At 51.2% G+C, this 14,095-nt stretch overlaps 2 protein-coding genes across 11 annotated transcripts in view; one reads left to right on the top strand and one right to left on the bottom strand.

Annotated features, from left to right (window-relative positions):
- The window catches only part of LOC144930529 (uncharacterized), a 34,595-nt gene extending 26,631 nt beyond the window's left edge, over positions 1 to 7,964 (top strand). For 2 of the 9 annotated variants that reach the window (XM_078852649.1, XM_078852653.1), the window contains one exon: positions 7,480 to 7,964. In XM_078852649.1, coding sequence (XP_078708775.1) covers positions 7,480 to 7,675 — 196 coding nt within the window. In that variant the 3' untranslated portion in view covers positions 7,676 to 7,964. Of the gene's footprint in view, positions 1 to 560; positions 636 to 2,470; positions 2,601 to 5,060; positions 5,091 to 5,164; positions 5,248 to 5,962; positions 7,244 to 7,479 lie in introns of those variants that run through there. The other 7 variants (XR_013635741.1, XR_013635742.1, XM_078852652.1 and 4 more) reach the window with 7 other exon arrangements.
- Positions 1 to 14,095, bottom strand: part of LOC140911001 (dedicator of cytokinesis protein 2) — a 353,749-nt gene that overhangs the window by 127,485 nt on the left and 212,169 nt on the right. The gene's annotated exons all lie outside the window — the stretch shown is intronic.

The raw sequence follows: 14,095 nt of genomic DNA, 5'->3' as shown, positions 1-14,095 counted from the left end.
TATTGAAACCATCTAGTATCAGTGGCCAGGCAGTGAGCTTATCCTAACCCTCTGCTCACGATGGCATTACCTCCCAGAGATGGGTCAGAGCCACTGTCTCTATTGTGCTGAGGAGAAAGCAGCGGCATGCAGGGTTCCCTCGGAGAATGAGAGGTGGAACCCAGGAGTCCTGGGTTCCTAGAACCCAGCCTTCCTCTCCCATAGCCAAGATCCTGGAAGCTTCCCTGCCCTCCTCTCCAAAAGCTGTGAGTGGTGCTGCCACCCCACCCACAACTCTGCTGTCTGTGGTCCGGATGCTCAGCCCCTCTTCATTAGCCACTCCGTCACGATGCTCTCCATGCCCCTTCTCTCTTTCTTGCCAGTTGCAGTTCTCCAGGACGTTTTCTGATCACCCTGGCCCATTGGCTCCTGCTGCGTTGCCTCACTGACATCACTGTCCTACCTATGGCAATGGAGTGATGTCACAGACCCCTGGGGAGTTCTTACAGGGAGGGGTCTGAGAGACACTGGGAACAGCAACCCCAGGGCTCCTTGCTCATGGGGTTTCTGCTCTGTTGTAGGAGATGCTCATACCGGACAGGGCAGGATATTGCCAACTGTGGGACCTGCCGGGACTGCGCCTGCATCATCTACAGGTAAGAGCCACCTCGCCAACCCCAGTGTGCTTGACCCCTGTCTCTGCCCCAGGCCCCTCCTCCACTCCACCCCTTCCCCCAAGGCCCCACCCCTGCCCCGCCTCTTTCTGCACCCACTCCATCCCCACCCTGCCTCTTCCTACCTAGTTCCATCCCTCCCCCAAACACGCCACATCCTCGCTCCTCCCCCCTCCCTCCCAGCCTCCTGCACACCACGAAACAGCTGATCGCAGCAGGTGGGAGGCATGGGGCGAGAGGAGGAGGCGCTGATCTCCAGAGCCACCGGCAGACAGGAAGCACAGGGAGGGTAAGGGAAGCTGATGGGGGGCTGCCGGTGGGTGCTTAGCATCCACCATTTTTTCCCTGTGCGTGCTCCAGCCCCGGAGCACCCACAGAGTCGGTGCCTATGAAAGTAGGGGCTGAGGAGCAATGTGCAAACAGACACAACCTAACGGTTCCTCAACAGGCCCCTATGCCCCGGGGAGTCCTGGCCTGCAAGCTCCTCCCTGTGTGAGACATGGGTGAAGGACAGAGGTGCTGATGTATCCCAGGAGGGTCATTGCAGGCCTGATGCACCCAGATGGAAGAGTCCAGTGCGAGGAAATCTTGTCAGCCATAGCTGGGTCACTGGGGAATCCTAGAATGTCAGGGTTGGAAGGGACCACAGGAGGTCATCTAGTCCAACCCCCTGCTCAAAGCAGGACCAATCCCCAACTAAATCATCCCAGCCAGGGCTTTGTCAAGCTGGGTCTTAAAAACCTCAAAGGAAGGAGATTCCACGACCTCCCTAGGTAACGCATTCCAGCGCTTCACCACCCTCCTAGTGAAAAAGTTTTTCCTAATATCCAACCTAAACCTCTCCCACTGCAACTTGAGACCATTACTCCTTGTTCTGTCATCTGCTACCACTGAGAACAGTCTTGCTCCATCCTCTTTGGAACCCCCTTTCAGGGAGTTGAAAGCAGCTACCAAATCCCCCCTCATTCTTCTCTTCCGCAGACTAAACAATCCCAGTTCCCTCGGCCTCTCCTCATAAGTCATGTGCTCCAGCCCCTAATCATTTTTGTTGCCCTCCACTGGACGTTTTCCAATTTTTCCACATCCTTCTTATAGTGTGGGGCCCAAAGCTGGACACAGTACTCCAGATGAGGCCTCACCAATGCTGAATAGAGGGGAACAATCATGTCCCTTGATCTGCTGGCAATGCTCCTACTTATACAGCCCAAAATGCTGTTAGCCTTCTTGGCAACAAGGGCACACTGTTGACTCATATCCAGCTTCTTGTCCACTGTAACCCCTAGGTCCTTTTCTGCAGAACTGCTGCCTAGCCACTCAGTCCCTAGTCTGTAGCAAGTATCAGGGGGTAGCTGTTAGTCTGTATCCACAAAAACAACAAGGAGTCAGGTGGCACCTTAAAGACTAACAGATTTATTTGGGCATAAGCTTTCCTGGGTAAAACACCACTTCTTCAGATGCATGGAGTGAAAATTACAGATGCAGGCATTATATAATGACACATGAAGGGAAGGGAGTTATGTCACATGTGAAGAACCAGTGAGACAGGGCCAATTCGATCAGGGTGGATGTAGTCCACTCCCAATAACAGATGAGGAGGTGTCAATTCCAGGAGAGGCAAAGCTGCTTTTGTAATGAGCCAGCCACTCCCAGTACCAATGCAAGCCCAAATTAATGGTGTTAAATTTGCAAATGAATTTTAGTTCTGCTGTTTCTCTTTGAAGTCTGTTTCTGAAGGTTTTTTGGTCAAGTATAGCTACTTTTAAATCTGTTATAGAATGTCCAGGATGATTGATGTGTTCTCCTACTGGCTTTTGTAGGTTACCACTCCTGATGTCCGATTTGTGTCCATTTATTCTTTTACGAAGGGACTGTCCAGTTTGGCCAATGTACATGGCAGAGGGGCATTGCTGGCACATGATGGCATATATAACAGCAGTAGACGTGCAGGTGAATGAGCCGCTGATGTGGTTGGGTCCTCTGATGGTGTCGCTAGAGTAGATATGGGGACAGAGTAGGGAATGAGGTTTGCTACGGGGATTGGTTCCTGGGTTAGCGTTTCTGTAGTGTGTAGTTGCTGGTGAGTATTTGCTTCAGGTTGGGGGGCTGTCTGTAAGCGAGCAGGACTCTGCACTTGTCCTTGTTGAACTTCATCAGATTTCTTTTGGCCCAATCCTCTAATTTGTCTAGGGCCCTCTGTATCCTATCCCTACCCTCCAGCGTATCTACCTCTCCTCCCAGCTTAGTGTCATCTGCAAACTTGCTGAGGGTGCAATCCGCACCATCCTCCAGATCATTTATGAAGATATTGAAGAAAATCGGCCTCAGACCCAACCCGTGGGGCACTCCACTTGATACCGGCTGCCAACTAGACATGGAGCCATTGATCACTACCCATTGAGCCGGACAATTTAGCCAGCTTTCTATCCACCTTATTGTCCATTCATCCAGTCCATACTTCAGCTTGCTGGCAAGAATACTGTGGGAGACCGTGTCAAAAGCTCATGTTCAGCTTTGTTTGCTGCACAATATAAACCATGCTCTACATCTCAAAGTGGGCCAGGCACACAGGATGGGTGCACACTTAGTGCACATACTCCAGAACTTTCAGCTGTGCCTTTGTGCCCGGGGAGCTGTGCAGGGTGAGGCAAGGCCTGACACAGCAGGGGTAAGGCTATGGGCTGAGATTGAGGAGCATCGGCAGAGCTACAGTGGGATCAAATATTTGCTAACAGGCTCTTTTGTCTAGCAGACAAAGGTAAATATGATCCAGTGTCTGGAAGTTGAAGCTCGACAAATTCAGATAGGAAACTGAAACATTGCAATTAAAACAGCCCTGCAGCCCAAGCCCCAGGAGTCCGAGTCAGCAGGCATGGGAAATCCAGTGGCTGGAATGCTTGGAAGCGAGAAAAATTCAAAGTACACTAAGGCACATGTTTACGTGAGGGTAACTGGAACAACTTAGCCAGGGATATGGTGGATTCTCTCTTGCTTGGAGTCTTTAAATCAAGATTCGATGGCTCTCTTGCTACAGGATATGCTCCAGCTCAATGAACTGCTCTGGCCTGTGTTATGCAGGTCAGACTGGTTGATTATGATAGTTCCTGCTGGCTTTAAAATCTATGTCCTGTGCGTGAGGGGAGCCCATGGCTGGAATAGGGGGGCTCTGAGGGGTGAGATCGAGGGGTGCCAGTGGAGCTGCATGTCTGTTTGGGGAGCTCCCTAAGCCTCTTTCCCCTTTCACTGGCCAGCAGTCTGTGCCCCTCCCATCTGACTGAGCTAAAGAGCCTTTGCTGGAAAGTGAGACTGTTGGTGAATGTCATGTGAAAGCCCTGCATGAGGAGTGACAGCCCCTTGCAAACTGTCACCTACTGCTGAGCCCCATCAGCCTGTGCTGCTTCTCTGCTATGGCAGGCACTCCCCCCGCCCCTCCAGACATGCCTCCTCCTTGGGTAATGGCTCCTAGCGGGTGGAGTGTGGGATCCCAGGGGCCCAGCTCTTAGTCCTCTGTGCCTGGGGGCAAGGGAGTGCCTGTCTCCGTCTCCCTCTTTCCCCAGGTCCAAATCAGTCCATGGCAAAGAAGCCACAAAGCCCTGAGCAAGCGGAAGGGGGAGGGAAGGGAATGGGACAGCTGCTACTTGGTCTGTGAATGAGGGAGGGCTGGGGGACACTGTCCCCATTACCCTGTGGGAGGAGGGGTACTCTCAGCTGTTCACTGTGTATGTCAGGCTGGGTGTCCCTGTGTGTGTGGCTAAGGCTCTTTCCACGTCTGTGCACCCTGCTCTCTCTGTGCATGTGCTCATTTGATCATGGGGGGAGGGATAGCTCAGTGGTTTGAGCATTGGCCTGCTAAACCCAGGGTTGTGAGTTCAATCCTTGAGGGGGCCATTTAGGGATCTGGGGCAAAAATTGGGAATTGGTCCTGCTTTGAGCAGGGGGTTGGACTAGATGACCTCCTGAGGTCCCTTCCAACCCTGATATTCTATGATTCTATGATAATGACGCTTGTTCGGTTTGTGTCACTGAAGGCTGAATGGCACTCTGATGGGTGGGTCTCTGAGCAATGCTGTGTGCTCATGTGGGTGCATCTCTGCCTGTGTGTATGCCTCTGCCCCCACCTCTCTTTGCATACAGGACGCTGTCTCCCCTCCATAGCTGTGGGCGGGCGTCTCTCCCTGCTGCAGTGTGCATCTCTCTCTTTGGAGGTGCCTTGTTGTGCATCTCTTGCTCTGTGCTTGCTTACACGAGAGCTGACAGCAAATTCCTCCTGTATAGCTAGTGGGGGATTTCAGTGCTAACGGGGATTGACAGGTCTGTCTCCGTGGGCACTGTGACTGGGAGGGATGTCACAGCTGAGGGAGGCGGATTGTATAACTCTTGTCTCTGACTGTGGACTCCCTCTGGGCTTAGCTGCCATCCACATGATGAACAAAGTGCTCTAGTCAGACCCACACAGGCACAAGGCAACAGACACTAGAAACAGCGTCATGCCTGGACCCTGTGACCTTTTCCAGACGCTGAGAGCCTGGTTCTGTTGCAAGGAATGTTGGGCGACTGAGACTGTACAGAGGAGACATCAGGGTAAGGTGCAGGCTGGGTAAGTGGAGATCAGTGCAATAGCTGAGGGTTAATGGTGGAGTCCCTGCCTGCTCTGCCAACAAGTCAGTGCTCCTACTGCAGCTGAGGGAGACGGGCATTCCCTCTGGCCACTACAGAGCTCCGTTCCTCAAGCCCCTGGCGTACAGTGGGAAAGGCTCATTCTGTTATGGACAGGTTTCAGAGTAACAGCCGTGTTAGTCTGTATTCGCAAAAAGAAAAGGAGGACTTGTGGCACCTTAGAGACTAACCAATTTATTTGAGCATAAGCTCACGAAAGTTTATGCTCAAATAAATTGGTTAGTCTCTAAGGTGCCACAAGTCCTCCTTTTCTGTTATTATTGGCATCACTTAGATCAAGGTCCCACGGTGCTAGGCGCAGCACAGATTGCCCCTGCCCTGAGGAGCTCACAGTCACGTAGAAAAGACACGCACAGGAACAGGGCTAAGGCTCCTTGAGGCCCAGAGAGAGAATGCCTTCCCCACAGTCACATGGGGGAACAGAATGCAGGTCTCCTGCTAACAGCAGCCATTCTTCTATTGCCTGTAGATAGAACAAAATGGCTCTGATCCGCTGTGAGACAGCAAGATTCAATTCCTTAAGGGGAAGAGCATCCGGGGGCAGCTTTTGGGGTGGATCAGCCAGAGTATGGGGTGTGCAAACCTCCCTTCAATCATTAGGACATACATTAACCCTTTACACACCGCTCCCGCAGCCTTCTTTACATCGGGGCCTAGTGACACCAGGAATGTGCTGCCCCAGGGGCCATAAGGCCAGAGGAAGAATTCCTTCTCGCTCCATTCTTATTTGACTCCCCAAAGGAGCAGGGCAGGGACCTGGCTTCTCTCACTGTGGCAAGTTTCCATCCTGCCCTGGAGTACAGAAGGGATGTTAGGCAGAGGTCTACTGCCTAAAAGCCCGCATTCCTGCTTCCCCAGCCAGCTGATATGAGGAGGGGAGGTACCATGTTACCTCAGTCCCCAGCACCTACCAAAGCAGTGAGTAGATGCTCTCTTTTTCATGCCTAATTTCTCTGATTTTTCAGCCTCACTCGAGCTCCCTTGTTATAAACAGGTGTTTAGCGGGAGGGCTGGTGGAGCCATGTTTGACTGTGAGAGGGCCTCGTTTCTGAGTCGGGCTGGAAGATATGATAGGCTGAAAGGGGCTCAGGCTCAGCACTGAAGCCTTCTTCCACCACTCTCCTAGTGAAAAAGTTTTTCCTAATATCCAACCTAAACCTCCCCCACTGCAACTTGAGACCATTACTCCTCGTTCTGTCATCCACTACCACTGAGAACAGTCTAGATCCATGCTCTGGTGCTTTCCTTTTAGATTGAGCGAGGGAGTACAGCTTCCTGGGCACAGTGCATGGCCCAGGTAAGCCTTTGCTGATGGGCGAGGGTTTGCTGGGGTGGAGTGGTGGTTCGACGGACCCTGATCACACATTCATATAGAATAACTGTCTGTTATAACTGTGCATCCCCTCAAAGGCTAGAGTTGCTTTCTAGCTCTGGTGCGTGCTGCTGTGGCTAACCCCAGAGTTGTGGGTGAGTGATCCTTGGGGATAGTCTGGACAGTCAGAAAAGTTTCTGAAGCACTTTGGGACCCAGTGGGAGAAAAGTTGTTCTATAAATGACTTAATTAGTTAATGTACGTCAGGATCTTTGAGGACAGACTGCTGACTGTTACTCTCATGTAAGCTCATTAGTGCTCCATGGGGCTGAAATCATTCCCATCTGACATCAGCTCAGCGGCTGGTGGGAAATGTGTTGATGTCTCAGGCCAGTACAGGTGTCCACATCATAAAAGCCCCTAGCCCAGCTTGTTAACAGTCTCAGCCGAGACTGAGGCCTGAAGGGGCATGGACACTAAACTCCCCTGGCAAGGTGGATCCGGGCAGGGCAGGGGTAGCTTGTGGAAAGAGGACTCCACTACTGATTGTCCTTGAATTATTATTGTATGAAATAGGAAAAGGAGGACTTGTGGCACCTTAGAGATGAACCAATTTATTTGAACATAAGCTTTCATGAGCTACAGCTCACTTCGTTAGATGCATCCGACGAAGTGAGCTGCAGCTCACGAAAGCTTATGCTCAAATAAATTGGTTCATCTCTAAGGTGCCACAAGTCCTCCTGTTCTTTTTGCGGATACAGACTAACACGGCTGCTGCTCTGAAACCTATTGTATGAAATGTTTCTTAATATTTTCTTCTTTGTTCTGTGTCTTCCACAGCGTCGAACATGATTTTCGGCAGCAGGAAGGCCGCTTCCAGAGGGTGCTGAGCAGCATTGAGAGTGAGTCAAGGCAAAGCTCCCCCACGATAGCCCGGGCCACCACACCGACTTGGCAAGAGCTGTCCCCGATGCCGAAGCTGCCTGCAAAACTGGACTCCAAAAAATCCAGGCGCAAATGTTTCTGGTTCCTGTGACCCATGGTGCTGCCTGAGGGGGGGGATGCAAAGGCCACATCACCAAGGCAAGAGGACATGCGTGAGGTCCCCACTGCCAAAGAGACGTTCTATTGCTGACACACCAAGCACTCTGTTCCTTTCTCTCCCTCTCTCTGAGTCTAGGGTTTGGGTAGCACCAGCTTTTGTATTATTACCTCTCCCCTGTTTGACATACTAAGGCCCCTGTGTAAATAACAGGCAGGAGGCGGAACACCACTGCACTTAATGAGAAATCAATAAACTCTAGGGAGACGCTATTTTCACTACACAGGCTCTTGCCAGCAAGTTTTTGTTCTTAAAAAGGCAGTGATTGGCTCCTGCTGTTTGGAGTATTTGGGGGTGCAATTAACAAAGAAGGCATGGAGATAACACTCCCTCCATGCACCCAGGGTGTCACTGCCATCATGGTAAACATGCTGAAAGCTGCTGGAGTTTTGTCTACACTAGGGCTCCCTTCAGTGTAGCTGAACAGCTGGTTAACACCCCTGCCTCCATCTCTGATCTCCAAGGGCAGGCACCCCCAGCATTTCCAATCTCTGTCGCTCTGATGTCCGGCTACATCTCCCCTTTCCCTGTGTAATGAAAAGCGCATTTCTATGGCGTGGCTCCCCACAGAACAGCCAGCAGCTGCCTTTCAATCACTTCAGTGTATCAAAAGTACCTGGAGGTTTGTCACTTCCAGGCTCAGAGTTCAGTGGCGACTGTTTCAGCTGCCTAATGAGAGGCCCTGCAATTGTGTTTTACACACAGAAAAGTTGGGGGTCTGTGTTACAAGTTCTCCTCAGCATAGCACCATTCCCCTTCACCCCAATGGTCATCAAGTGTCCCACCCCAGTCTGGCTTGCTGTCCAGGTGACAGGGTAACTAAGTCCTCTGCATTCTGGGTTGAGAGCACCTTCTTATAGCCTTGATTTCTGAAATCACGAGTTGCAGGGATTAGTCAGAGAGCTGCAGCTCCTGCTGATTCACAACCACTGCCGTCAGGACATGAAGGCACGAAGTGCCTCACCAAATGCAGCACAGTGTGAAACTTTCTCCATGCTATGTGAACATCGCAAAGATCTTGCATGTGGTTACGCATGGGGGAACCCGACCTTTGAGTTTCCTGGATCAGACGGTTGGCAGGGGGATGCAGCTATTGGGAGAAAGGCCAACACTGGAAACTGGAGGAAACTGGTACATAGGCAAGTGCCAGTGAATGAGCCCTGGGTTCTCACCTGTTCAGAAATCTGAGACTCATTCACTCACTTTACATTCCTCAGAATTCTGCAGAGCCTGCTAATGAAAGAGCAGATAGTACCAGTGGGGATGTGTGCACCTGCCTGCTGTGGGCATAGCTGAGACCAGCCCAACTCATTTCACACCACCAGTTCTGATCACTTGTGACCTGCTACCTCTAATCAGAAGCACTGTGGTATTGAGTCTGGATGGGGAGGGGAAGCCAAACCTAGAAGTTATACTCTCCGTCCCACATGCAGCTGGCTCGCAGGGAAGGAAGTTGAGGGCTCCCTGGCTGCAGGATTCACTGACTAATTACAAGAAAGCAATTAGCAGCTCAAATATTCCAGCTTTTTCAAGGCTGCCCATGAGAGGAGAAATGCAATGTCAGTTTAATGAGGGTCCCAGATCAAAGAGGGCTGGAAGCAGCCAGTGGGCGACGTCAGCATGCTGAGCACGGCACAGAAAACACTTCCTAATGCTCCACACAACGTCAGCAAGATGTTGCCGTACTCAGAAAAGCCAACCTGGAGCTGCACAAAGGTCAGGAGAGTGGGAAAGAAGAGGGCTCTACAGAAATCCCATGAGGCTGAGAGCAGCACAAAGGCCTCTGAATGATACTGTCTGTGCATGACAACGGGCTGGAAGGGAGGCTGGGCCCCAAGAAGGCCTCAGAATTCAATACCCATTGAAGTCAATGGCAGCTGCTGGTCTCCTGTAGGGGGACACTTGGCTCCAGCAGCAAAGACAGAATTTATCTCATTGAAGAACATTTGAAGTCTCAGCATTTCAGGTGTCTGAGACTTGCTATGGCCAATGCACTGTTCACTGTCAACCCCAACCCCAAGCCTGGACAAGTCCTGTGAGGGAAGGATCACAAACCCAGTCAAGAAGAGACTGGGATCCATGCAAGCTCCAGGTTACACCCATCTGAAACAGACTAAGGAGCTCAGCAGAGAATTTGCATGGGTCTGCTGGAATTGATATAACACTAACCCACCCTGAGCCTTCTGCCCTTAACCCACGTCCATCTGCCCTGAACTACAACATATGTCTCGCCGTATGACCTTAACCCACCAGGAACCCTATTTATTTTGGATGGAACCATTTTTGCGCTTCTCACCCTGTGTGGCACGGATGAGGGGAAGCTTAGGTCTCTGGTGTGGGGTTAAGTAGCCAGGAAACTCCAGCTGCATGGTTCATAAGTCCCAGCACTCCGGAAGGCAAGAGCTTCCTTTGGCCTGCAGGCTTTGTGAGCATCCATGAGCAGTTTTTCTTTAGAAGCAGATGACCAGGTCACAGCTGAGAGGTTCTCAGTACCTTGTATCCCCCTCCCCGTTACGCAGCTGCTGAAAGGGTCCCATGGGTGCCTATGTTCAGGGTGCTTGTGGGCCTTGGTCAGATCGTTCACCTGGGATGTATTGGGCACCAGGACAGGATGGCAGGTCCCTGGCTGTGGCATCTAAATCAGTGAAGCTTTTAGCTTGTGCAGTTTCACAATCCCCTATAGCCAACAGAGGCTTCACAAGGAGGCAACGTCCCTAGCCAAATGATTATTCTGTTGTGCTCTGGATGAGCAGGTCAGATACCTGGGTGAGGATAGGCATTTCCTAAGGGGGGTGGGATGGGAGCTCTGAGAGGTGTACCCGTGTTGCTGGGGTCACCGGACAGGCCAGCATGGGAAACAGAGACACTCGGGTGTACCAGAGAACAGAGCCAGGGGCTGCTGGGGGACAGTGCAAACAGATGTTCCCTCATGGCATGGGGAGCTAGGGCTCTGAGGGAAGGGGGCAGAAAGTGATCACAGAGCTGTCCCTGGGCTTCTTTCCCTCATGCCCCCATCTGCTTCCCATTACACACAGGTTCAATGACGCTGACAAGGACTATGGGTCAGTTTGGCTCTGTGCTCATAAGAAGCTTCCAAACCCCTGGAGTACACACAACAGAGCTGGAAATAGCACTTGCAACAACAGGCTCTGGGAAGATGTTGACTGTTGCTCACCATAGAATCATAGAATATCAGGGTTGGAAGGGACCCCAGAAGGTCATCTAGTCCAACCCCCTGCTCGAAGCAGGACCAATTCCCAGTTAAATCATCCCAGCCAAGGCTTTGTCAAGCCTGACCTTAAAAACCTCTAAGGAAGGAGATTCTACCACCTCCCTAGGAACAGCCAGTCATGAAGCAGCCCTGCACCTCTGCGTGGAGCCAGGGAGTACACAGGCAGCATATAGCTGATAAGTCAGGCCAAGACAGCTACCAGACAGCATTTCTGAAACTCAGATGGTTCAGGTCTTGGCAAAGATTCAAGTGGAGATGGCTGGGATCAGGTCAAAGGGTTAGATTCTCTTTGTACTGAAACTGGTCTCTAACTACCTCATCCAGTGTTCCTCATTACTACTATTATAAATTATGCATGTAGCTCCATTACCACTCCTTTCTGCCCTCACTTCCCTGGGATGCCAAAATACACCACCCAAAAGCAAGGGTAACAAAAAACATAATGCTAGTGAGCTCAAATCCCACCTGATCCCCACCAAGCTTCCTTCACTCGCTTGGATCCCACACTCTAAAGGTCCTTGTCACAGACCGGAAGGTTCAGAGCTACAATCTCTCCCCCGCCGCAAAAGCGCTGGAGAGAAGGGTATGAAAGGAGATGCTATGACCAGCTGGGCCACACCCTGTCTGCCTCATTTACAACACTGACACAATGCCTGAGGGCAGAACTGGATACAGAATAGCTTAGCTAAGCAACTGTCCATAAGGCCATTACCCCCAAGGTCAGAGAGGAGCATTTAGGACTGAATCCGCAATCTATTCAGCAAGCAAAGCCACTTAAGGATGAGCAAGAGACAGTGCTGGTGATCTGGAGCTGGAAGAGCTTCCTCACCCATTGTGTCAGGCAAGCCAGTCAGAGCTCTCCTGAGAAACTGCACAGATTATGCCAGGAAAACAGCCCATCCACACTGCAGCAGTGAAGTGATTCTAGTGAAGGGAGTCTGAGCCTGCCAATTGTGAGAGACTCGCTGAAGAGGGGGATATCTCAAAATATACGCTTGAAACCCATCTCAGGATCAAACCAAAACCATTAAAGAGCAGAGCCTTGTCACTCCTTGAACCATGGGGTCAGACTGAACTAGTAACTCTCTGAGCAGGTGTCTTACTACTTGCTACAGTAGCTCCCGGAATTAAGGTGCTAACTCACAGGGATCAGTGTAACAGCAGCACAGAGTCCTGGGCATGCCTATCCAAACATCCCGCCAAGGGGCTGCCAGCAGCCTGAACATGCACAGACCTGAGCAGAGCGACCTGCTGGAGAGATCCTCAGGCAGACTCCAAACAGAGAACATAGCAGAGCCAGAGGCTCAGTGAGCCTCACAGCACCACTCTGCCATGCCCGTCACTCCAGATTCGCTGCCTCCAGCAGCACTTGTCAGTGAGAACCAAGAACGGGAGGACAACACTGTCCTCAGATCCCAGCAGGCCCCTCCACTGAGAGGCGAGCTGAGCTTCAGCCGCCATTGCTCCTCTACACTATTGGTTTACAGTCATCCCCACTGACTTCCCGCTGCCGCAAGAGCGTCACTGTCAGCAGGACACAGAGCGTAGACCCAGCGGTTTGCAGTCTGGGCAGTCCCCCTTGGGCTAAGCTGCCATGCACTAACTCCCTGTTATTCCAGTTTCCCCAGACTCGCATTCAGCCCCTGGTTTCTAACCCCTGCCCTGGCCCCTGCCCAGTGGGACTGATTTATCTCTAGCCAATTTATCAAGTTTCAGAGTAACAGCCGTGTTAGTCTGTATTCGCAGACAGACTAACACGGCTGTTACTCTGAAATCTCCCTACATAGAATCATAGAATCATAGAATATCAGGGTTGGAAGGGACCCCAGAAGGTCATCTAGTCCAACCCCCTGCTCAAAGCAGGACCAATTCCCAGTTAAATCATCCCAGCCAGGGCTTTGTCAAGCCTGACCTTAAAAACCTCTAAGGAAGGAGATTCTACCACCTCCCTAGGTAACGCATTCCAGTGTTTCACCACCCTCTTAGTGAAAAAGTTTTTCCTAATATCCAATCTAAACCTCCCCCACTGCAACTTGAGACCATTACTCCTCGTTCTGTCATCTGCTACCATTGAGAACAGTCTAGAGCCATCCTCTTTGGAACCCCCTTTCAGGTAGTTGAAAGCAGCTATCAAATCCCCCCTCATTCTTCTCTTCTGCAGGCTAAACAATCCCAGCTCCCTCAGCCTCTCCTCATAACTCATGTGTTCCAGTCCCCTAATCATTTTTGTTGCCCTTCGCTGGACTCTCTCCAATTTATCCACATCCTTCTTGAAGTGTGGGGCCCAAAACTGGACACAGTACTCCAGATGAGGCCTCACCAATGTCGAATAGAGGGGAACGATCACGTCCCTCGATCTGCTCGCTATGCCCCTACTTATACATCCCAAAATGCCATTGGCCTTCTTGGCAACAAGGGCACACTGCTGACTCATATCCAGCTTCTCGTCCACTGTCACCCCTAGGTCCTTTTCTGCAGAACTGCTGCCTAGCCATTCGGTCCCTAGTCTGTAGCTGTGCATTGGGTTCTTCCGTCCTAAGTGCAGGACCCTGCACTTATCCTTATTGAACCTCATCAGATTCCTTTTGGCCCAATCTTCCAATTGGTCTAGGTCCTTCTGTAGCCTATCCCTCCCCTCCAGCGTATCTACCACTCCTCCCAGTTTAGTATCATCCGCAAATTTGCTGAGAGTGCAATCCACACCATCCTCCAGATCATTTATGAAGATATTGAATAAAACCGGCCCCAGGACCGACCCCTGGGGCACTCCACTTGATACCGGCTGCCAACTAGACATGGAGCCATTGATCACTACCCGTTGAGCCCGACAATTTAGCCAGCTTTCTACCCACCTTATGGTGCATTCATCCAGCCCATACTTCCTTAACTTGCTGACAAGAATACTATGGGAGACCGTGTCAAAAGCTTTGCTAAAGTCAAGAAACAATACATCCACTGCTTTCCCTTCATCCACAGAACCAGTAATCTCATCATAAAAGGCGATTAGATTAGTCAGGCATGACCTTCCCTTGGTGAATCCATGCTGGCTGTTCCTGATCACTTTCCTCTCATGCAAGTGCTTCAGGATTGATTCTTTGAGGACCTGCTCCATGATTTTTCCA

This window comes from Lepidochelys kempii, chromosome 4 (genome assembly GCF_965140285.1).
Source record: "Lepidochelys kempii isolate rLepKem1 chromosome 4, rLepKem1.hap1, whole genome shotgun sequence".
NCBI lineage: Eukaryota > Metazoa > Chordata > Testudines > Cheloniidae > Lepidochelys > Lepidochelys kempii.
The sequence above is the reverse complement of the archived record's forward strand: the minus strand, read 5'-3'. Positions and strand labels throughout refer to the sequence as shown.